Source organism: Nansenia antarctica (assembly GCF_963989245.1).
Source record: "Nansenia antarctica genome assembly, chromosome: 7".
In the NCBI taxonomy this organism is placed as follows: domain Eukaryota; kingdom Metazoa; phylum Chordata; class Actinopteri; order Argentiniformes; family Microstomatidae; genus Nansenia; species Nansenia antarctica.
In genome coordinates, this window is record NC_137677.1 from 65,742,129 (window position 1) to 65,765,896 (window position 23,768).

Sequence of the window (23,768 nt, forward strand, 5' to 3'; positions counted from 1 at the left end):
TACTGGGCCAGCCATGTACTGTATAGTATAAAAAACAGTAAGATCATGATAGAAAAATGATATTAAAATACTAAAAAAGTGATGATGATGATGATGATGATGATTTAAAATAAATAACTAAATACAGATTCAATTCGATACAAATTCAGGAGCCTTGACCCCGACTACTACTTTAGTTGCTGTTAAACAGTCTCAGAGCAGCCGGGATAAATGATTTTTGTGTTAATTAATTATTTAATTTTTTTGCCATTTAGCAGACGCTTTTAATCCAAAGCGACTTACAATTACGAATTACAGGGACATTCCCCCTGGAGTAACTGAGGGCTAAGTGCCTTACCCAGGGGCACACTAGTAGTGGTGTGGTTTCTAGCGGGATTTGAACTCACAACCTTCCGATCACAAGTCCAACTCACTATCCACTAGACCACCACTACCCAAGTAGTGTTATTGTGTTATAACTGTGTTATTGTGTTCTGTAGGTGAAGTACAAGGAGGCCTTCGAGAAGGAGAAGGCGACGGCCTACACCACGGACCCCGAGGGCGTCACCTTCGTCAACATCAGGAAGGCCAACCAGATCAACAACCCGGTAAGATCCCCCACTTCTTCCACTCCTTCTCCCCCAAAACCAGGCCAGGAGCGTCCTCCCCCATGTGTAATAATAATAATAATAACTTGGATTTGTATAGCGCCTTTCATAAAACCCAAGGACGCTTTACAATTCTAGAGAAAAAAATGGTCAGACAGACAAAACAGAAAACAAACAATGTAAAAACAGAAACATTGACTAGGGGCCAAAGGCCTTGGAGAACAGATGAGTTTTGAGGGCTAGTTTGAAGGAGTCCAGGGTGGGGGCGTTGCAGATCACTATGGGGAGAGAGTTCCAGAGGGTAGGTGCGGCCACGCTGAAGGCTCTGTCCCCAAAGGTCATATACATCTTGACGAACTAACAGTACATTTCGAGTTTCTGAGAACTTTATAGCTTCGTCCCTTGCATTTAATGTTGAAAGCGTTGTATTTGTCACAGACCCTGGACTATGGGGTTAATACCAGTGGTGTAGTCTAGGTGATACGCAGGACTACGCCGTATACCCGCTAGGAAAGGCCAAGGATTTCCATATACCCACTTAACAATGTGTGAGGATACGTAACGGCGTTTTGTGACAGAACTTTCACTTTCATTCATAAAATTCACCCCGTCTGTGTTACGAAGCACTTGACTTTTGGACCATTGAGACTGACTATAGCGTCATATACCATCAAAGAGGGTGATGCGACATGAAATATGTCAAAATGCAGCACTATCATGCACAGATCAGCCTTAAAACATTTAAATTATATATATACTGTATATATATAACGTTAGACAGGGAGCGCATATTTATTTTTATGGCGTTCCGAAATGAACGATATGAGGTTTGGGAGGGGGAAAAAATCACAGTATATCCACTAGAAAACACTAGACTACACCACTGGTTAAGATGAACATGGTGGTTTGGAGTGTTTGGAGTGTTTGCAGTGTAGTGACCTCTAGTGACCTGGTTTCCCTCCTTCCTCTCCCTCACAGCGCCTGTACCGTCAGCTGTACGAGAAGACCAAGGACAAGATCCACTCTGTGTACGACACGCCTGAGATCAGACAGGTCAAGATGACCCAGGAGGCCGTCAGCGACGTACGTAGCCATCTCTCAGTCTTCTTCTTCTTCTTCTTCTTCGATCTCTTATTCTGCTCATACATACTTTCATTCAGAATCCCTTTGGTTTTTGTCGTCATGTGAATCCTGAGTGAGTAAATTAAGAATCTTTCCCCCCCCTGCAGTTGTGCTACAAGGAGAAGTACTTCAGCAACAGAGGCCAGTTGATCAACATGCCCATCACCCCTCAGCTGATGCACTGTTACCACGTCAACGAGATCACCAGTGAGGTACGGTACAATGCACTGAAACTACTTTTCACCCAAACCAAGCCGATCTGAAGTTCAAACGGATGCTTTGATACTTCTGAAAGATGTTTCTTTTTTGCATTCTCATTCTTAATGAATGGTCTATATTCTCATTCTCAAGTTGGCTATAGTAAGTGTTGTGGATTTAATTGATTCTTAGTTAGTAGATTGAGTAGAACTTATAAAGCACAAAGAGCTTAAATCAATTGACTCAAAAGAGGCCTTTTATTATGCAAAGTCACATGAGCGCAGAGAGAAAATAGCAGACAAAAAGCTACTTCCTGTCAGAGGGGCAGGCACTATATAGCAGTTTCCTGCCTGATGATGTCACTACTCTTGCTTGACCAATCGTAATCGTCTGCGCCACAGTTCTCGGCACATCTCTTACAGGAAGGGAAAGCCTTCCTTTAGTGCAAAGTTACCCCCAGCAGTATGTAGAGAGACTTCAATTCTCAGTATAAAATGATATAAAACTACGACATAAGCCTCTGAGATTGAGGTGTGTTATGATGAAGTGTACTCAAATAAAGTACCTCCATACCTGTCGATTTGATGAAGCAGGGACAGTAACAGTTCTGTCTGTGTGTTTTTCTCCTCAGCTCAAGTACAAAGAGGACCTGCAGTGGCTCAGAGGCGTGGGCTGCTTCCTGTACAACACACCTGAGATGGTCCACGTCCGGAACATGACCAAGTTCAGGGTACGCTAACGCTACCCTCCTCTTCCTGTACATGTAACTCTTCGTCATTTAAACAGGGGGTCCCGTTACAGTAACATAGTTTAGTTGATACTGTTATTGGAGTCTTGTTGGTGGAGGTAGGAATTAGAGGACGGCTTCATTGTGATGCGTGGGTTCCATTTCTGCCTCCGCCGCTGGGCGTTACTGTGTCTTTACTACATCTGCTCCATTCTTTTTTTTTTTTATATATAATATTTTTTATTCCAGTATAGAAGATGTCATGTACATTGAAAAAGGCATGAATATTTTCTCCCTCCCTTCCACCCACCCCTCCCTCTCAAACATGTCTGCATACATACAGATTTGCCCATACACACACACACACACACACACACACACACATACAAACATACAAACAGGTTACCCATGTTGCCAACAATTTAGTGAATAGATAAAAACTAATATCTAGTAGTAAAAAAATTTTTTTTTTAAAAAGAAGAAATTATAAGAAATTAAAAATAAAATAAAACATACATACATACACGTACAAATAAAATAAAATAATATAATAAAAATAATTGGGGGAAATAATTTCCATCTGCTCCATTCTAACCTGGTCGTTATTTTCTCCCCCTTCCTCTCAACAGGCCGGCTATGACGTCGAGGCGAAGAAGAACCGTGCCAACTTCTCTGTGGTTCTGGACACGCCTGAGTACCAGCGTGTGAACGAGCTCAAGACCCACATGAGCGGCGTGAGTAAACCTCTCGTCCTCCCGTCGTTCCTCACAGAACGGTCCGACGCTCACAGAGTCACCTCATGACCTGACCACTGTGACCTCTGACCTCTCCCTCCCTCCCTCCCTCTCTCCCTCCCTCCCTCCCTCCCTCTCTCTCTCCCTCCCTCCCTCCCTCCCTCCCTCCCTCCTCAGCTGGTGTACAAACACAAAGCCAACATCGAAAGGACCAAGTGCACCACCACAGCCGACTCCCTGGAGATGCAGAAGGTCAAGTGGGCCCAGCAGCTGACAAACCAGGCAAGTCCAGAAATAACTAAACTATTGATTTTGGTTTATTACCTAGTAACCACAGAGTAATCATAACCATCATAATTCTCTCTCAAGAGCTGTTGCACTATGACAGACATCTGATATCTGCTGTGTGTGTCTCTCTCTCTTTCTCTCTCTCTCTCTCTCTCTCTCTCTCTCTCTCTCTCTCTCTCTCTCGTCTCTTTGGGTCCGTACAGTACCAGTACACCCACCTGGCCTCCAAGGAGAGAGCCCACTTCACCCCTGAGATCGACACGCCGGTCATGGACCACGCCAGGGCCATGAAGGTGATCCAGAGTGAGGTAAGGGCTTCCCTACGTCTTTCTCTCTCTCCTCTCATCCAAGGAAGAAGCCATTCGGTTGTTAAGTCTGACGTCAAACGTGACGTTTAGCAATTTCCGGGTCCAAACCAGAAATTCCCCGCACCAGAGTACCAGTGTACTAAAGCACCAGAGTACCAGTGTACTAAAGCACCAGAGTACCAGTGTACTAAAGCACCAGAGTACCAGTGTACTAAAGCACCAGAGTACCAGTGTACTAAAGCACCAGAGTACCAGTGTACTACAGCACCAGAGTACCAGTGTACTAAAGCACCAGAGTACCAGTGTACTAAAGCACCAGAGTACCAGTGTACTAAAGCACCAGAGTACCAGTGTACTAAAGCACCAGAGTACCAGTGTACTACAGCGGTAGAATGACAGTTCAATCGTTTTTTAGACTGGGATATATTCATACAACAAGGGACACAGCAGTACTTTCCTGTTTTTCCCATATTTGTCAGCGTCTTTGAGCCTCAGAAAAGCGCTATGTAAATATAATGAATAATTATTATTACTGAGGCATTTCGAAGAGAGCGCCTCAGCCAACGTTGGACCCGGAAACACGTCACGACTTAACAACCGAATTCTCCTACTGTACCTCTAAGCTCATGTGAAGGTTTCTATCACTGCTCTTCTGATATGTAACAGTATGATAGGTTATGTTAACACTGTCATTCTCTGTCTCATCTCCCAGAAAAAGTACAAGGATCAGTATGAGAAGATGAAGCACAGGTACACCTCCATCGCCGACACGCCCATGCTGGTCCGCTCCAAGAAGGCCTACCTGCAAGCCAGCGACGTGAGTCTGCTCTCTGTGGACCCCCCCTTCTGCCCACACACACACACACACACACACACACACACACCAACACTCACCCATTCACACACACACACACACACACACACACACACATCCACACACACACACACACACACACACACCAACACTCACCCATCCACACACACACACACACACACACACACACACTCACCCATCCACACACACACACACACACACACACACACACACACTTTAACTTGTATGAGATCCAATCAGATGTGTCTGACCTGCCCCCCCCCCCCCCCCTCTCCAGCTGCGCTACAAGGAGACCTTCGAGCTGTCCAAGGGACACTACCACTGCGCCAAGGACGCCCTCGACATCACCATCCACCGCAGGGTCACCGATGACATCAGTGAGGTCAGTGTCTAGCCAATCAGAAGGGAGAGCCTTAGTCTACCATACCTGCTGTGTGGATTTAGTTCTATCATTTGGCTCCGGTATAATAATAATAATAATAACTTTATTTGTATAGCGCTTTTCCTGCAAACATTGCAGCTCAAAGTGCTTTAATCATTATAGAATCTTAATTTAATTATTTAGTAATTTAAAGGCAATATTAAAAGGATGGGTTTTTATAATCTTAATTGTATTATTTAGTCATTTTAAAGGCAATATTAAAAAGATGGGTTTTTAGTCTTGACTTGAACATATGTGCTGAGGTTGCATCACTAATGTAAACTGGCAGTGCATTCCACAATCTGGGTGCATAAAATGAGAATGCAGCCTCACCAAATCTCTTCTTTTGTAAGACCCTGTAAGACCCTGTAAGACCCTGTGCTGAATGTCTCTTCTTCTCTCCGCAGGTGAAGTACAGGCAGAAGTACATCAACACTCTGGGTACGTGGAGGTCCATCCCCGACCGCCCGGAGCTGTTCCACAGCAGGATCGTGGGTGATGCCGTCAGCACCGTGAGTACCGAGAGACCGGAGGTTGGCTACACACATAAGAGGCAGAGCTTTTTACTGTTTCTATTTAAAGTAGAAATCATTTATTTTTGGATGATCTTTTTTTGTCGAAGGATCAGCCCAATCCTCCCCTCAATGGAGGACATGAAAATAAATGACCCCGAATTCTATTTAACGTACAGCTGTTCACTTGGCGTGGTACATAGTACATACATACCCACACTTACGCATTCCCAGTTATTCCCAAAGCGATTTACAATTACAGTACATACACAGTCCCCCCTGAAGTAATTTACTCAAGGGCACACTAGGTGGTGGTGTTTCAGGCGGGGATTTGAACTCACAACCTTCCCGATCACCAGTCCAACTCACTAACCACTAGACCAACCACTACCCCTTTACATTCCCCCCTGAAGTAATTTACTCAAGGGCACACTAGGTGGTGGTGTTTCAGGCGGGGATTTGAACTCACAACCTTTCCCGATCACCAGTCCAACTCACTATCCACTAGACCAACCACTAACCCCTTTGTTGTCTCTCTCCACCGTCAGGTGAAATACAAGGAGGACCTGGACTGGCTGAAGGGAATCGGCTGCTACGTCTGGGACAGACCTGAGATGGTCCAGGCGGAGAAGAACAAGGCCCTGTACAGCGAGGTAAAGGACGTCATCATCCACAGTACAAGACAGGATATCCTTATGAAAAGAATCATCTCCAATGGTGTCGATTATGGTGTCGTCATAATACAGGGTATCCGCGGTTTCTTGAAAAGTATTAAAAGTTGATAAATCAATTTTGGGAAAATCAAGACCCTTAATAAGTATTAAAAAGTCTTATCACGATTTTATGAGGTCTTGAATTTTGTAGGTATTTTTCTGAATTAGACTCTGTCCAAAGAGTTTGAGTCCTAAAGACTTTTAGTAAAAAAACAAAGATGAACCAGAAATTGTGTTGTATGATAGTGGTCTAGTCTATTGCAAACTAAAACTGTTAAGTTAAAGGTGTCACTGATGTAAACGGTTACAGCTCGAAGTGGCGGTGAGGTCTGGAAAAATATTGACAAGGTCTTTAAAAAGTCTTAGAAAGGTATTGAAATTAACCTCAAGATTCCTGTATATACCCTGTAATAACCTCCGGTATCTCCTCTCCTCAATCTCAACAGAGACTGTACAAAGCGTCTTTCGAGAAGAACAGATTCAAGTTCAAGTACACCTGCGACACTCCCTTCTTCCAGGCCGCTAAGAATGCCTCCCTTCTCATCAACGACGTACGTCATGCACACTTTTATACCACACGTGTACAAATTCACATACTGTGTGTGATTATGGATGTACAGTATCACCTGTAGTATCACCTTACGTGGACAGTTGTTTTAAAGCCAGATACAGTCATGTGTTTCATCTACATGTTGTTTTTCTGTTTTCTGCACCTCAATTGGATTTCTCAGCTTTGAAGGTAAAAAAGAAAAATGCTCATGATTAGTTTATGACATTGAGATGTTATGTCGATAGCCGAGGATGTTCCTTCCTCCTGTCCGAAATGATTATGACCTAATTTCCTTTTTTTGTCGCTGCAGTTTACGCCTCCTCCTCAATGTAATTTCCTGCTATTAACCATGACTTTCTCCCATTGGATCGATGTTGTTGTCGTCCCTTGATGGTCATAGATAGCTCTACTTGTTTGGCACTTGTCCGTAACTCCTTCTGATGTTCTGAGCAGAGGACCTATCGGTCCGCCTATGAGAAGACTAAGGATAAGTACCACAGTGTGTTGGACGACCCCACGTCCCTCATGGTTAAGGAGAACCAGAAGAACAGCCAGGTAAAGGCCCAGGCCCGGGAGCCCCCCGCCCCCCCCGCCGCCTCCTCCTCCTCTGGGCCTATCAGAACGCCCGCCTGCTTCTGAGAGCAGGTCCATGAGGACGTCTCGCAGCCTTGCAGGAGTTCATGGTGCATGGCTATGACGTCACCGGTCACCGGTCCACGTCCACGTCTCTCTCTCTCTCTCTCTCTCTCTTCCCTCAGCGCAGGTGTCCTACACAGCCACTCAAACGCTCTTGAGTGAGCGACACTCTCCTGGTCTGTGTACTCAGGGCTGAACCCCCTCCTAAACCATGTGACCTTCACTGTACACAAATGTACACATTTGGAAAGTTAGCCTATGCTAAGCTAACACATCTTTTTGCAAAAATCACCCCGAAAAAAACTCTCACGGCCCGGCCCCTAAGTCGTCAGGGTGGTTCACCCTAGAGTGCACAGACCAGGAGTCAAGGTCTGGATCGCGGCAGCCCCCTCGCTCCAGCCGAGCCTGCTGTCTGTCTGTCCGTGTCCTGTCCTCTGTCCCTCTGTCCTTACTGTCGGCATGCTGTGTGTTTTGGGTGTGTGTCCCCGCGGACAGGCCAAGTATACGGGCAGGGCCAAGGAGCTGCTAAAGAGCGGCTGCAACGAGCTCTACCGGCCCGACATCCTCGGCGCCATTTACCAGTCCAGTATGAGGAGTAAGGTAACCAACCAATCAGAACCAGAGGACTCCATCTCCCAGAGATCCCCTTTACTGACCTACTCCCTTCCTACTCCATCTCCCAGAGATCCCCTTTACTGACCTACTCCCTTCCTACTCCATCTCCCAGAGATCCCCTTTACTGACCTGCTCCCTTCCTACTCCATCTCCCAGAGATCCCCTTTACTGACCTACTCCCTTCCTACTCCATCTCCCAGAGATCCCCTCTACTGACCTGCTCCCTTCCTACTCCATCTCCCAGAGATCCCCTCTACTGACCTGCTCCCTTCCTACTCCATCTCCCAGAGATCCCCTCTACTGACCTGCTCCCTTCCTACTCCATCTCCCAGAGATCCCCTCTACTGACCTACTCCCTTCCTACTCCATCTCCCAGAGACCCCCCTTTACTGACCTACTCCCTTCCTACTCCATCTCCCAGAGACCCCCCTCTACTGACCTGCTCCCTTCCTACTCCATCTCCCAGAGATCCCCTTTACTGACCTACTCCCTTCCTACTCCATCTCCCAGAGATCCCCTCTACTGACCTACTCCCTTCCTTCCTCACCCCCCCCCCAGCCCTGACTCCAGCCGTGGAAAACACATGCTGCCGAACCTCCCCTCCCCTTCACAGTGACTACCACACCTCTGACCCCCTCACTCTCATACAGTGTTCTGGACTCACCCATCCATCCAGTCTGCTTCTTAAACACTCTCTCTGTTCACTGAACCCACTCAACCCCTTCTCCCCATAACCCTCTACCTATCTACCCTATCTGTAGATCTCTCTGTCTACCCTATCCTAAGGACAGAGTCAGGTGCCTCGAGATTCGTTTACCATTTTGCCAGTCTAGTGATTTATTTTTATTTTTTAAATGAAACACATTTAGTTCGTGACACACACTCAATAGATGTATTCATTGATATACTTTTATATGAGAACACTGTAAGTAAGTAAGTACAACTTTATTTATATAGCGCCTTTCGTACATGAAATGCAACTCAAAGCACTTTACAATAGAACTGTAAGTGTTCACCCTCCTCAGATAAATGTCAAAATGTCAAAATCAGTAGTGGTAGAAGTAAGAGGAGAGGCTCATTGTGATGCATGGGATGGAAAGAGAAATGGTATCAAAACACCAAACCGTTCCTGCTTCCTTTCCTTTCTTTCCAACGAGCCTCTGCTCCACTTTCTGTCTTCCCCAGCCTCCCCCCCCGTTCCAAATCTTTGCAATAAGTTCAAGTTTTGTTTATTTGTCATTAAATTAAATTCAAGTACACAATGCAACGAAATGCCTTGGAGCATCAGAGCAGCTCTAACATCACCAACAACAACAACAACAACAACAATAGAATGTAATACAGAGAATAAGCTAATAAAAGCAATAAGATAGATCACATCTTTGGTGAATATGTAGCCAGATTATGAATGGCAAGAGACTACAGTAGGTCAGTCGCAGTGGACTCATTTCACATCACCTGATCCAAAGACTGGTTGTGATGATCTGACCTACGATGGAGATGACAGGCGTCTCCATGGTCATTATGTTCAAGTCTCTTCCTTCAAGTTTGCTGCATGTTTCTGTAAGTCGTCCTTCCTCTAACACGCATTGTGCACAAGTAACTCCCCAACGCATCCATCCACTGCACACATTTTACATGTAGTTTTACATTCACAGTTCACAAAGTTTTATGGAATCAGCATTTCCTGGTCAAATACTGTTACCATACTACAGCGTTTATTAATGAACTACATTTTTGATTTATTCATATATTTCGTTTGATCGACACAAGGTAAAACTATGTCAACTCTCACAATGATCAATGATAAGAATAATGTAGACCAACAGATGATTTAATTTAAGCACTGTTTATGATAGAGAAACTGATATTGATCACATATTGTTCTAGAGAAAACAGATCGGTCAGATATTGATGTAGGGACACTGATATTCATATGGTCTCCCCTGTGAGCGTCTAACTCTCTCCCCACCTCCCCTCCCCTCGACTCCCTCCCCTCCCTCCCTCCCTCCCCTCCCCTCCCCTCCCTCCCTCCCCTCCCCTCCCTCCCTCCCTCCCCTCCCCTCCCCTCCCTCCCCTCCCTCCCCCCTCCCTCAGTGGAAGTACAGGGAGCAGTATGAGAAAGCCAAGGACAAGTTCACCTCCATCCTGGAGACGCCGGAGCACGAGTCCCACAAACGCAGCAAGCAGATCAGCGACGTGAGTCCTCTTCACCACAGAACAGCTTCAAACAGATGCTCACATTTGACATTTTTGGCATTTAGCAGACGCCTTATTCCAAAGCGACTTACAATCAATACATTTGACTAAGCAAGTGAATCATCAATCCACCAGTCGTAGCAGGAAGAGTAATCCAGCTCAGGCCCATCATTATATATATATACCAGATAGATTATATATATCATTGATAGAAGGAAGATGTTTTTTTATTATTTTATTTTTTAAATATATATACGTATATAGACACTGGAGAACAGAGAGACAGTACAAGGGGGGCAGTAGAAGTCATAGGGGACACAGTAGAGGGGAAAAGCGGGTGTCTTCAGGAGACGCAGTGCTGGGGGGTAGTAGAAGTCTTGGGAGGAGCAGTTAAGGTGTAACCTGAAGAGATGGAGGTCTTCAGTCTCCGACGAAAGATGGGTAGTGACTCTGCAGTTCTGACAGCCGTGGGAAGCTCATTCCACCAGCGGGGAGCCAGTGTAGTGATCAATATGTACCAGCTCAAGTCTTTCTTGGAGATTGTATCTCAATGAGACTTATATTATTAGATAACTAAATAAAGGTGAAATAAACACACAGTCTTACACACCATGTTATGGTCACTTTCTTTTCTGCAGATCATCTACAGGATGGAGTACAACAAGACCAAGGCTAAGGGCTACACCCTGGGCCACGACACTCCCCACGCCCACCACATGAAGAAGGTCAAGGAGATCACAAGCACTGTAAGTTACTGTACACCCCTCTCAAAATGGCTGTTTCCCCTCTCCTCCCCTCTCAAAACGTCTGTTCCATCTCCCTCCCCTCTCCTCCCCTCTCAAACGGCTGTTCCATCTCCTTTCCCTCTCCCCCCTCTCAAACGGCTGTTCCATCTCCTTTCCCTCCCTCCCCTCTCAAAACGGCTGTTTCCATCTCCCTCCCCTCTCCTCCCCTCTCAAAAGGCTGTTTCTCCTCTCCTCTCCTAGTTTAACCTCCTGGCTGGTTGTCGAGTGTCATTGAGCATGTGTGTGTTTCCGTCCCTGTTTCAGCTGAAGTACAGGGAGGTCTATGAGAAGAACAAGGCCCATATCAACATGGACCCTGACGCCCATGAGATCCGCGCCGCCAGGGAGGCCTACAAGAACATCAGCAACGTGAGTCTCCTTGGTCCGAATCCTCTATGGTGTCTATTCGGTTCAGAATCAGAAAAAACACTTTGAAAACCGCACCGTCACTCACTGTCGTGTCGTCCCCTTAAAGCTCGACTACAGGAAGAAGTACGAGGCCACCAAGAACAAGTGGATCTGGACCGTGGACAGACCTGACTTTATCCACGCTGCCAAGAATACCTTCCAACAGAGTGATGTGAGTACAGTACAGGCCTGTTAAAGACAGACACCTCAGACAGACCAGTTAGTTCTGATACCTCGGTTCTTTTGTCTGCGGCCTCTCTCCCTCTCTCTCCTCTCTCTCTCTCTCTCTCTCTCTCTCTCTCTCTCTCCCTCTCTCCTCTCTCCTCTCTCCCTCTCTCTCCTCTCTCCTCTCTCTCTCTCTCTCTCTTGACTCTCTAACTCTGGTTCCTTGTGTCTCTCCTCAGGTTGAGTATAAGTATGATAAGGAGATGATGAAGGGTTGTGTGATGCCGATTGCCGACGACAAGATCACCGTCCTGGCTCTGAAGAACTCTGAGACCGCCAGCCAAGTGAGTTTCTCTGTCATCTGCAACTCATTGTTACTCAGTACAGTAACACTGTGCATACAGTATATACAGTATACCCTGTCCACTTAACAGATACAGCGTGTTGTCCTGTGAGAAGCCTCTGTTAACGCTGTGCTTCCCTCTGTTGTCTCCCAGGTGAAATACAAGGAGAAGTATGAGAAGGCCAAGGGTCAGTACAAGACTATTCTGGACACTCCTGAGATCCTCCACGCCAAAGCAGTGCGCAGTCTGGTGTCTGAGGTAAGATAGAGACTACACTTACACTTACAGTAAGATATGACAATGTATGTATGGGCCTCGACCTTTAACCTCTATCTGGCTGGTCGTAACATTTTGGGGACCAAAAACAGCAAGATTTCGTGACGTTAGAATTATAAGGTTCTATCTCCATTTTTGTCAGAATTGAGTTTTTCTACATAATCTGATCCATTAGGTGTTTATTAATGCCTGTGTGGTGTTATTTTTAAAATAATGACATTTTTGGGTTAGTAATTAATAAAATACAAAGGTTCCATCTCACAGACCATAATGGAATATAAAAACTTTGACGCGCAATATCTCTGAACTGCTCTAAACGGAGATAGAACCTTATCATTCTAAGCTCACGATTTAACGAATGCAAAATCATGATTTTAATGAAGGTAAAAGCATTGTAAACCAAACCGATTCCTAACCATAGTTGTTGTCTTCTTCTTCTTCAGAGCAAGTACAAGGGCGAGAGCAAGAAGGAGCAACAGTCTGGGTCGTTCACAACGCTGGCCACGACCCGGGACACCGTCCACAGCAAAGAGATGAACAAACTCATCAGCGGGGTCAGTATAGTGATATAGTGATATAGTTATATAGTGATATAGTGACATGATAGTTTGACATGATAGTTTCTACCTGTATTGTGTGTATTTGAATTTGAATGACAAAATTGAGCCTGATTAGTTTTTTTGTTTGTTGTTTGCTTCTGTTGTAAACCTGCGCTGCTGTAACTGTAGTGTGTGAATGGGGACAAATAAGCTTTGCTTCCTCCTATTCCCTTTCGGACAGCTTAACCATGTGGATTTATTTATTTACTTATTTATTTTATTCTTTATTTTTGAAATCATTTGTATTCCAATGTACTTGGACTGCTGTTCGAAATAAACCTGAACTAACAAAAGTGTCCATATGAACCAGGGGAGGCTGGTGGAGGTAGAATTTGGTCGGCGGGTCATTGTGATGCACGAAACGGAATGAGGAATGGTATCAAACTGTCTGTCTGCTATACCATTCCTCATTCCATTCCATTTATTACAATGAGACAATCGCAGTCTGGTTTCTACCTCTGCTAGCCTCCCCTGGTGCAAACTGTTATTATGGTATTGGAGTTGTTACAAAGTCCTGGTTCCGTTCGTTTCCCCCATTGGTTGGTTCTGGTTCTGACACCTTTATGCCTCCTCTGTTTCTGCCCACAGAAACTGTACAAGCAGAAGTTTGAGAAGGAGAAGGGCCAGTCTAAGTACAACAACATGATTATGTCACCTGACGTGCAGCACGCCATGGATGTGGCCAAGTCCCAGAGCAACGTGAGTCAGCCTGCTCTCCTTCTGGAGACGTTCACTAGTTTATGCTGAAGGGCGTCTCTCTCTCTTTTGTGTTTCTACTAATAAAGCCTTCTGCTACCACCAAATCATTCACCCAATGTGAGATTCACTCTCTCTCCTCCCTTCTCTCTCCTCTCTCCTCTCTCCTCTCTCCTCTCTCCTCTCTCCTCCCTCCTCTCTCCTCTCTCCTCTCTCCTCCCTCCTCTCTCCTCCCTCCTCTCTCCTCTCTCCTCCCTCCTCTCTCCTCTCTCCTCTCTCCTCCCTCCTCTCTCCTCCCTCCTCCCTCCTCTCTCCTCTCTCCTCTCTCCTCCCTCCTCTCTCCTCTCTCCTCTCTCCTCCCTCCTCTCTCCTCCCTCCTCCCTCCTCTCTCCTCTCTCCTCTCTCCTCTCTCCTCTCTCCTCCCTCCTCCCTCCTCTCTCCTCTCTCCTCTCTCCTCTCTCCTCTCTCCTCTCTCCTCTCTCCTCTCTCCTCTCTCCTCTCTCCTCTCTCCCCTCTCCTCTCTCCTCTCTCCTCTCTCCTCTCTCCTCTCTCCTCTCTCTCCTCTCTCCTCTCTCCCCTCTCCTCCCTCCTCCCTCCTCCCTCCTCTCTCCTCCCTCCCCATCTCCAGTATGCCTATAGGCAGGAGGCTAAGGCCAAGCTGCACTACACCTCGGTGGCAGACCGCCCCGACATCATGAGGGCCAAACAGGCGAACAAGCTCATCAGTGAGGTGAGGAGGACTGACCAATCACAGCTCACCAGCATCAGCTTCCTGTTACTGAGCTTAGAATGATAAGGTTCTATCTCCGTTTAGAATGATAAGGTTCTATCTCCGTTTAGAATGATAAGGTTCTATCTCCGTCTAGGGCAGTTCAGAGATATTGAGCGTCAACGTTTTTTACATTCCATTATGTTTTGTGAGATGGAACCTTTGTATTTTATGAATTAATAACAAAAAAAATGTCAACATTTTAAAAATAACACCACACAGGCCTTAATAAACACCTAATGGATCAGATTATGTAAAAAACTCAATTTTGACAAAAATAATTCTTATAATTCTAACATCACGTTTTACTTAGCTTAGGCCATTTGAGTGCAATGAGTGTTCTATGCTGCAATAGGAACTGCTAGTTTAGAAATGATAGGGAATGATTTTGAACTGATAGTCTGTTTATTGCCCACTGATGGTGTGTGTGTGTGTGTGTGTGTGCCTGTGCGTGTGTGTGTGTGCCTGTGCGTGTACGTGTGTGCGTGCGTGTGTGTGTGTGTGTGTGTGTGTCTGTGCGTGTGTGTGTGTGTGTGTCCCTGTGTGTGCGTGTGTGTGTGTGTCTGTGCGTGTGTGTGTGTGTGTTGTCTCTGTCAGGTTGGCTACCGTGACAAGGCCCGCCAGGAGGCTAGCCGCGGAGGGTCCCTGGCCCACCGCCCCGACATCGCCCTGGCGACCGAGGTGTCCAAGCTCACCAGCACGGTACGACCCACCTCTCGATCTGCTTCACTGCTCTGTGTTCCACATTCTGTATTATATCTTTGTCCTCTTTCAGTTAACGATCACGGTTTTTTCTTCCCCTTTTATTCGATCGTCAGTTATTTTCCTTCGCTTCCAGATGAGTTTTGCGGTTTGTCCGTTTCTGACGGTTTTAATTCTCCCACGAGGCGACGCCGCAAAGAGGCGCAAAAGTCAGCGTTTCCGATCAGCTTTCTAGAGACCGTAATAGCAGCTGTTGTGTAGTTTTGCTAACTGTACGTCCAGTATTTTGCTCAGCCCTCCTAGATGAACTAGCATTAGCTCTCTCTTCTTTAGTGCTTAACCCTGCCACCCTGCATCACCACCCCTGTCTTCCACTGTCCCTGTGAGCCACCCTGACTGTCTCTCACATCAAACAAACACATCTGATATCAAACAAACACATCTGATCTGTTCATCTGATGAATCTGTTACTGTGCCATCCTATTACCCTTCACCTTCCTCTTCATCTACTACTTGAGTCCCCTCTCCTCTACACTCCTCCTCTTCCTCTACACTGTCCTCTCTTCCCTTGTTCCTCCCCTAATCCTCTCCTCCACCACCTCCTCCTCCTCCTTCCTCCCTCCATCCTATCTTTCTCTGTTCTCACCCTCCCATCTCACTGCGCTTCGTAGGTGGACGACAAGTCCCTCCATGGAACCGCCTCCCTCGATACCCCCCAGATGCGCCACAATAAGAAAATGAGTGCCCTGACTAGTAATGTAAGGAGTCAAACCTGAACCCCACCCCCCACCCCGGGGACCAAGGGGCTGCAACTTCCTGTGTTATGTCTTCCTGTCTCTATGTCACTTCCTGTCTCTGTGTATTGACTGACGAGTTGAATTCTAGTAGCGCTGGGCGGAGTCAAGCATTTTTCATTCCTTTAAATAGTTTACCATACCTTTTATTCATGATATGTTTTATTTATTTATTTATTTTTTACCAGTATTTTTTGTCCTGTCTCTCCCCTACGGCTACTGTTCATTTTTGTCTCCCTTGCGAGCTTTGCCTTATCGCCAAACATAGACAAGCATAGCAATGTATTAACTTCTTTTGCTATAGTTCATAGACAATGATATTTTCTATTGCCTTTTTTTTTCTGCCTTATAAATAGCAGCCACCAGTTTGTTAAATGTCTGAATCGCCAGGATACCCTTCAGTCAATGTCTCTGTCTCTGAATGCCACCTACTGTATGGAATGGCCTCTCTCTCCGAGGATACAGTGTCACTGTCATGGGTTAAGGACATTGTTGCATCCCTCTTACAGCATTTTATCTTCACCATGAGAAGTGTGTAAATCCAATAGTTATCACCTCATATCCATTTATACTTAATACCATAACAAAAACATGTCAAACTAGGAGGCAGGGCCTGATGTTTTTCTGGTAAACCTCTTGCCTGAAGGTAGATCCTTCAATCTCATTGGTGGTTCAGAAAGCATCCCCATTCTGAGGATGATGATGATTGGACAGATTTGTTTAAACACAGTCCTATTGGATTTACACTCCTCTCTCTCTCTCTCTCTCTCTCTCTCTCTCTCTCTCTCTCTCTCTCTCTGCCTGATGTTTGGGATAATGTCTCACCCTCCTCTTAAGCTGGTTCCTCTACAGATCAAGAGTCTACCACAGACACTCTCTGGAACAGGATCTTAGCATCGCCCGCCTGATTCAATCCTTATCTTGCACCATATATACTAATGTATGATGTCTGTGTCGTCAGTACGGTTGTTTGTTTGGACTGTTATGTGTGGGGCCTGCCTTCTGGGACTGATTGACACAATGAAAGTGTAATGATTTAAATAATATTTTAATCGTCATTAATGATGATATATGAATTGGCTATTAGCGCTCAGATACTTTCAAGAGTGTTAGTTTATCCCCCGAAGGCAGCCCTCTGTGGTTCTTGACTTCCATTGGTTGTTCTGTATAACAAGGGGGGCCTATTCTGGGATCTAGAAATCCCTTTCCAAAGTCTTCTAAATCGTGAGCTTAGAATGATAAGGTTCTATCTCCGTTTAGAATGAGAAGGTTCTGTCTCCGCTTAGAATGATAAGGTTCTATCTCCGTTTAGAATGATAAGGTTCTGTCTCCGCTTAGAATGATAAGGTTCTATCTCCGTTTAGAATGATAAGGTTCTGTCTCCGTTTAGAATGATAAGGTTCTGTCTCCGTTTAGGGCAGTTCAGAGATATTGAGCGTCAAAGTTTTTACATTCCATTATGTTCTGTGAGACGGAACCTTTGTATTTTATTAATTACTAACTCAAAAATGTCAACATTTTAAAAATAACACCACACAGGCATTAATAAATACCTAACGAATCAGATTATGTAAAAAACTAAATTTTGACAAAAATTGAGATAGAACCATATAATTCTAACGTCACGAAATGACAACCCCTTTTTATACATTGTGACTCAGATCGTGTATGTATGGTGATGTATGTATTTCCTCCTCACTAATACCAACAGTCTCTCTGTGTTTGAGAGCTTGTGGCTCACCTGCCTCAGATAGGAGATGGTAAGCCAGAGGCCAGAGACTCACACACACACACACACGCACACACACACACACACACACACACACACACACACTCACTCACTGCCCCCGTATCCCCCACAGGTGAAGTACAAGGAGAAGTTGAAGGAAGAGATGAAAGCATATAAGTCAAAGTATGACCTGAAGGGAAGTATGATTTACAAGACGCTACAGGACGCCCACACGCTGGCTAGCGAGGTACGCTCTGCTCTCACGTCATCACAATATCGCTCTTATATGAACCCTGCTAACTAGGGCTGAAAGGGCTTTACTCACATGATTTTATAAATGATTCTCTATTATTATTATTATTATTATCATTATTATTATCATTATTATTATTATTATTATTATTCATTCATTAGGAATTAATTAATTAAAGTTAGTATGATACATTGGTGTATTTGATTAGCTTATCTTATGCTATTGTTGTTGTTGTATCTGTCATGTAGAACAAGTACAAGGGTGAACACCTGAAGAAGGTCCACAAGCCTGTGACAGACATGGCTGAGTCTCTGGCTATGCAGCACAACCTGAGCACCAGCAAGCTGTCCAGCGACGTAAGACATCCTACAACTCCCTCCCTCTCTCTCCCTCCCTCCCTCCTTCTCTCTCTCCCTCCCTCTCTATCTCTATCTCTATCTCCCTCCCTCTCTCCCTCCCTCCCTCCTTCTCTCTCTCCCTCCCTCCCTCCCTCTCTCTCTCTCTCCCTCCCTCCCTCTCTATCTCTATCTCTCCCTCCCTCTCTCTTTCACTCTCTCCCTCTCCCCCTGCCTCCCTCTCTCTCACTCCCTCCCTCTCCCTCCCTCTCTATCTCTCTCTCTCTATCTCTCCCTCCCTCTCCCCCTCCCTCTCTCTATCTCCCCCTCCCTCCCTCCCTCTCTCTCCCTCTCCCTCCCTCTCCCCCTCTCCACCTCTCATGGGTTTCTATACAGGGGAGGCTGGCGGAGGTAGAAATCGGAGGACGGGCTCATTGTAATGCCTGGAATGGAATGAGGACACGTTGGAATGTTTGATGCCGTTCCTCATTCCATCCCGTGCATTCCAAGGAGCATGTCCTCTGATTTCTACCTCCGCCAGCCTCCCACTGTTTCCATACATGGCTGTGACTTCTCCTCATCGCCACACCATCCTCCGCTAGTGTCATCCCTCTGTCCTGCATAACAGCCATCCTCTCTGCCTCGCTGTAGACCTCCAAGTCATTTCATATAATTAGTAGTAACACTCTGGGTTATAGCCACTAAAGCAAAGCTATGCAGCTACATGTTTTAGCTTCATAGGCTTTAGCTTGATAGGCTTTAGCTTCATAGGCTTTAGCTTCATAGGCTTTTACCCATAACACCTCAAGGACATCATCTGGTAGTGACCCTGACCCTTCTCATCTTTGACCTCCGACCCTCCTGTACTAAGCATCCCGCCATAACCTCTTCCATTTCTTTTTTCCATCCATGGTCCTAGATCTTTGCTCATATAGCGCTCTACATTCTACCTTTTTTTAAATTCATATAACATTATTCATATAACATGACTTCTTTACCTCCAAGCTGCCCCAAGCTGCAGCTTTCATGCATTGTTTTGTCACCGTCATTCAATGCTAATATTTTGTTGTCTTATAAGTTGTCTTTTAAAATGTAATTAATTTATTTTTTCACCTTCACAAGGAGTTGAAATTTAATTATTTCGTTTCCTTTAGTTTTATTATGTTTTCTCTTTCATAACCCATTCTTATTTCTTTAAAAAATAATATATATATATATATTTAAATGGGCGTTGAGATCTTGGATGTTGAGATCTTGGATGGAGGGTCTTTTTTCTCCTGGTTGTATTGAGTTGCTTCCCTGGGCATCCCCCCTTAGTACCAGTACAAGAAGAAATTTGAGGCGGCTAAGGGTCACTACCTTATGATCGCCGACACGCCTGAACACCTGCATCACAAGGACGCGTCAGAGCTACAGAGCGAGGTAAGCGGGGCGATGTCTGGTCTGGTCTGGTCTGGTCTGGTCTGGTCTGGGTCTGGTCTGGGTCTGGTCTGGTCTGGTCTGGTCTGGTCTGGTCTGGTCTGGTCTGGTCTGGTCTGGTCTGGTCTGGTCTGGTCTGGTCTGGTCTGGTCTGGTCTGGTCTGGTCTGGTCTGGTCTGGTCTGGTCTGGTCTGGTCTGGTCTGGTCTGGTCTGGTCTGGTCTGGTCTGGTCTGGTCTGGTCTGGTCTGGTCTGGTCTGGTCTGGTCTGGTCTGGTCTGGTCTGGTCTGGTCTGGTCTGGTCTGGTCTGGTCTGGTCTGGTCTGGTCTGGTCTGGTCTGGTCTGGTCTGGTCTGGTCTGGTCTGGTCTGGTCTGGTCTGGTCTGGTCTGGTCTGGTCTGGTCTGGTCTGGTCTGGTCTGGTCTGGTCTGGTCTGGTCTGGTCTGGTCTGGTCTGGTCTGGTCTGGTCTGGTCTGGTCTGGTCTGGTCTGGTCTGGTCTGGTCTGGTCTGGTCTGGTCTGGTCTGGTCTGGTCTGGTCTGGTCTGGTCTGGTCTGGTCTGGTCTGGTCTGGTCTGGTCTGGTCTGGTCTGGTCTGGTCTGGTCTGGTCTGGTCTGGTCTGGTCTGGTCTGGTCTGGTCTGGTCTGGTCTGGTCTGGTCTGGTCTGGTCTGGTCTGGTCTGGTCTGGTCTGGTCTGGTCTGGTCTGGTCTGGTCTGGTCTGGTCTGGTCTGGTCTGGTCTGGTCTGGTCTGGTCTGGTCTGGTCTGGTCTGGTCTGGTCTGGTCTGGTCTGGTCTGGTCTGGTCTGGTCTGGTCTGGTCTGGTCTGGTCTGGTCTGGTCTGGTCTGGTCTGGTCTGGTCTGGTCTGGTCTGGTCTGGTCTGGTCTGGTCTGGTCTGGTCTGGTCTGGTCTGGTCTGGTCTGGTCTGGTCTGGTCTGGTCTGGTCTGGTCTGGTCTGGTCTGGTCTGGTCTGGTCTGGTCTGGTCTGGTCTGGTCTGGTCTGGTCTGGTCTGGTCTGGTCTGGTCTGGTCTGGTCTGGTCTGGTCTGGTCTGGTCTGGTCTGGTCTGGTCTGGTCTGGTCTGGTCTGGTCTGGTCTGGTCTGGTCTGGTCTGGTCTGGTCTGGTCTGGTCTGGTCTGGTCTGGTCTGGTCTGGTCTGGTCTGGTCTGGTCTGGTCTGGTCTGGTCTGGTCTGGTCTGGTCTGGTCTGGTCTGGTCTGGACTGGACTGGTCTGGTCTGGTCTGGTCTGGTCTGGTCTGGTCTGGTCTGGTCTGGTCTGGTCTGGTCTGGTCTGGTCTGGTCTGGTCTGGTCTGGTCTGGTCTGGTCTGGACTGGTCTGGTCTGGTCTGGTCTGGGTCTGGTCTGGTCTGGTCTGGTCTGGTCTGGTCTGGTCTGGTCTGGTCTGGTCTGGACTGGTCTGGTCTGGTCTGGTCTGGTCTGGACTGGTCTGGTCTGGACTGGTCTGGTCTGGTCTAGTCTAGTCTGGGTCTGGTCTGGTCTGGTCTGGTCTGGTCTGGTCTAGTCTAGTCTAGTCTAGTCTAGTCTAGTCTAGTCTAGTCTGTGTCTGGTCTGGTCTGGTCTAGGCCTGGTCTAGGCCTGGTCTGGTCTGGTCTGGGTCTGGTCTGGTCTGGTCTGGTCTGGACTGGACTGGTCTGGACTAGTCTAGTCTGGGTCTGGTCTGGTCTAGTCTGGTCTGGTCTGGTCTGGACTGGTCTAGTCTAGTCTAGTCTGGGTCTGGTCTGGTCTAGTCTAGTCTGGTCTGGTCTGGACTGGTCTAGTCTAGTCTGGTCTGGTCTGGTCTAGTCTAGTCTAGTCTAGTCTGGGTCTGGTGGTCTGGTCTGGTCTAGTCTAGTCTGGTCTGGTCTGGTCTGGACTGGTCTAGTCTAGTCTGGTCTGGTCTGGTCTAGTCTAGTCTAGTCTGGGTCTGGTCTGGTCTAGTCTAGTCTAGTCTGGTCTGGTCTGGTCTGGTCTAGTCTAGTCTAGTCTGGTCTGGTCTGGTCTGGTCTGGTCTGGTCTGGTCAGGGACGCCTACGAACCCGTCCTACTGAAGCCACCCCCGCTTTCTCTTCCTGAGCGCTTATGTTCTAAGCCCTATCCCTGCCTCCAGGCACAACTCTGTGTGTGTGTGTGTGTGTGTGTGTGTGTGTGTGTGTGTGTGTGTGTGTGTGTGTGTGTGTGTGTGTGTGTGTGTGCGTGCGTGCGTGCGTGCGTGCGTGCGTGCGTACATACTGACACCATCAGTATGTCCCCGAAATGTTAGGTGTGCCCTCAGGACGGATGGCAGGATCAGACATGACTGACATGTATGTATGTTGCCTGTGTGTGTGGTAGGTGTGTGAGATGGAAAGAGAGTGGGAGAGAGGGAGGAGAGAGATTGGAGACTGATCGATATGGCGAGAGGGAGGAGAGAGAAAAAGAGAGAGATTGGAGACAGATAGATATGAAGAGAGAGAGGAGAGAGATTGGGGAAAGAGGGGGGAGAAGGAGAGAGGGAGGAGAGAGTGGGAGGAGGGAGAGAGAGGAGGGAGGGAGAGAGTGAGAGAGAGAGAGAGAGAGAGAGAGAGAGAGAGAGAGAGAGAGAGAGAGAGAGAGAGAGAGAGAGAGAGAGAGAGAGAGAGAGCGCTGCACAATCTACACTCTGGACATTCTCCCAGGCTTCTGAAACCTGTAAAACAGAGGGATTCAATTGAACTAAATGAGTGTTTGTATTGTTTTAATTCTTAGGGTTTGGTTGACTTGTAAAACGGTTTTACTGTGAGGCTTTGGGTTTGGCTATTTAAGTCCTTCTTTTATTGAATCAGTAATATGTTCTTCTCACACATCTGAAACGGAAAAATAAACTTTAAGAAAACAATATCTGGACCAGAGTTCACTATTTTATTGAGACAGAAGTGTATCATGAAGCCTGTGAGATTACACTTAAGACAGCTTGTTAAAGTGACAAGATTATTATTTGGGCTCCAATTTGTACAGTATGTTTCAGTATTTCGTGACGTTAGAATTATAAGGTTCTATCTCCATTTTTGGTCAAAATTGAGTTTTTTTACATAATCTGATTCATTAGGTGTTTATTAATGCCTGTGTGGTGTTATTTTTATAGTTTTTTAAAGTAATTAATCAAATACAAAGGTTCCATCTCACAGAACATAATGGAATGTAAAAACTTTGACGCTCAATATCTCTGAACTACCCTAAACGGAGATAGAACCTTATCATTCTTAACGGAGATAGAACCTTATCATTCTAAACAGAGATAGAACCTTATCATTCTAAACGGAGACAGAACCTTATCATTCTAAGCTCACGACTAGATGGTCAGTTTAGTAATACTGTATGTGCGTTTGTCCTTCCAAGTATGAAACACAGTAGGTCTCTTCATTAGAGTGTGTCTGTGTGTGACTATGTGTGTGTTTGTGTGTGACTATGTGTGTCTGCCTGTCCGCAGGTGAAGTACAAGGAGAAGTATGAGAAGGAGAGAGGCAAGGCCATGCTGGACTTTGAGACGCCCACATACGTGACGGCTAAGGAGGCGCAGCACATGCAGAGCCAGGTATGTTCAACACAACACAACACTTTACCTTCACAGGTGATCCTCGGATGCTCCTCAGACGACAACATGAACTGCTGCTTCTAATCATCTTTTTTTTAATTCACTTTGTTGTGATTGGATGTGATGTCTACCGTCTATCCTCCAATGAGAATAAGAGATGAAGTATGTTGGTGATAGGACTTCCTTTCACAGTGTCTTATGTATTAGCCCGTTACTATACAGTTATACTGTTTTAACATATATCAGGGTATCCGCGGCGTCTTGAAAAGTATTAAAAGTTGATAAATAAATTTTGGGGAAATCAAGACCCTTAATAAGTATTAAAAAGTCTTATCACGATTTTATGAGGTCTTGAATTTTGTAGGTATTTTCTGAATTAGACTCTGTCCAAAGAGTTTGAGTCCTAAAAACGTTTTAGTTAAAGTTCGTGAATTTATTAGTGTTATTAAAAAACAAAGATGAACCGGAAATTGTGTTGTATGATAGTAGTCTAGTCTATTGCAA

At 46.2% G+C, this 23,768-nt stretch overlaps 1 protein-coding gene across 1 annotated transcript in view; it reads left to right on the forward strand.

Annotated features, from left to right (window-relative positions):
- neb (nebulin) overlaps positions 1 to 23,768 on the forward strand; it is a gene marked incomplete at both ends in the record, with an annotated part of 100,482 nt that overhangs the window by 61,271 nt on the left and 15,443 nt on the right. The window contains 28 exons of the mRNA XM_080537055.1: positions 480 to 587; positions 1,566 to 1,670; positions 1,817 to 1,921; positions 2,539 to 2,637; positions 3,264 to 3,368; positions 3,546 to 3,650; positions 3,860 to 3,964; positions 4,677 to 4,781; positions 5,077 to 5,181; positions 5,628 to 5,732; positions 6,281 to 6,385; positions 6,892 to 6,996; positions 8,127 to 8,231; positions 10,344 to 10,445; positions 11,084 to 11,191; positions 11,495 to 11,599; positions 11,706 to 11,810; positions 12,043 to 12,147; positions 12,301 to 12,405; positions 12,867 to 12,977; positions 13,611 to 13,721; positions 14,347 to 14,448; positions 15,085 to 15,189; positions 15,861 to 15,947; positions 17,846 to 17,959; positions 18,214 to 18,321; positions 19,618 to 19,722; positions 23,160 to 23,264. Coding sequence (XP_080393181.1) covers positions 480 to 587; positions 1,566 to 1,670; positions 1,817 to 1,921; positions 2,539 to 2,637; positions 3,264 to 3,368; positions 3,546 to 3,650; positions 3,860 to 3,964; positions 4,677 to 4,781; positions 5,077 to 5,181; positions 5,628 to 5,732; positions 6,281 to 6,385; positions 6,892 to 6,996; positions 8,127 to 8,231; positions 10,344 to 10,445; positions 11,084 to 11,191; positions 11,495 to 11,599; positions 11,706 to 11,810; positions 12,043 to 12,147; positions 12,301 to 12,405; positions 12,867 to 12,977; positions 13,611 to 13,721; positions 14,347 to 14,448; positions 15,085 to 15,189; positions 15,861 to 15,947; positions 17,846 to 17,959; positions 18,214 to 18,321; positions 19,618 to 19,722; positions 23,160 to 23,264 — 2,940 coding nt within the window. The remainder of the gene's footprint in view (positions 1 to 479; positions 588 to 1,565; positions 1,671 to 1,816; positions 1,922 to 2,538; positions 2,638 to 3,263; positions 3,369 to 3,545; positions 3,651 to 3,859; positions 3,965 to 4,676; positions 4,782 to 5,076; positions 5,182 to 5,627; positions 5,733 to 6,280; positions 6,386 to 6,891; positions 6,997 to 8,126; positions 8,232 to 10,343; positions 10,446 to 11,083; positions 11,192 to 11,494; positions 11,600 to 11,705; positions 11,811 to 12,042; positions 12,148 to 12,300; positions 12,406 to 12,866; positions 12,978 to 13,610; positions 13,722 to 14,346; positions 14,449 to 15,084; positions 15,190 to 15,860; positions 15,948 to 17,845; positions 17,960 to 18,213; positions 18,322 to 19,617; positions 19,723 to 23,159; positions 23,265 to 23,768) is intronic.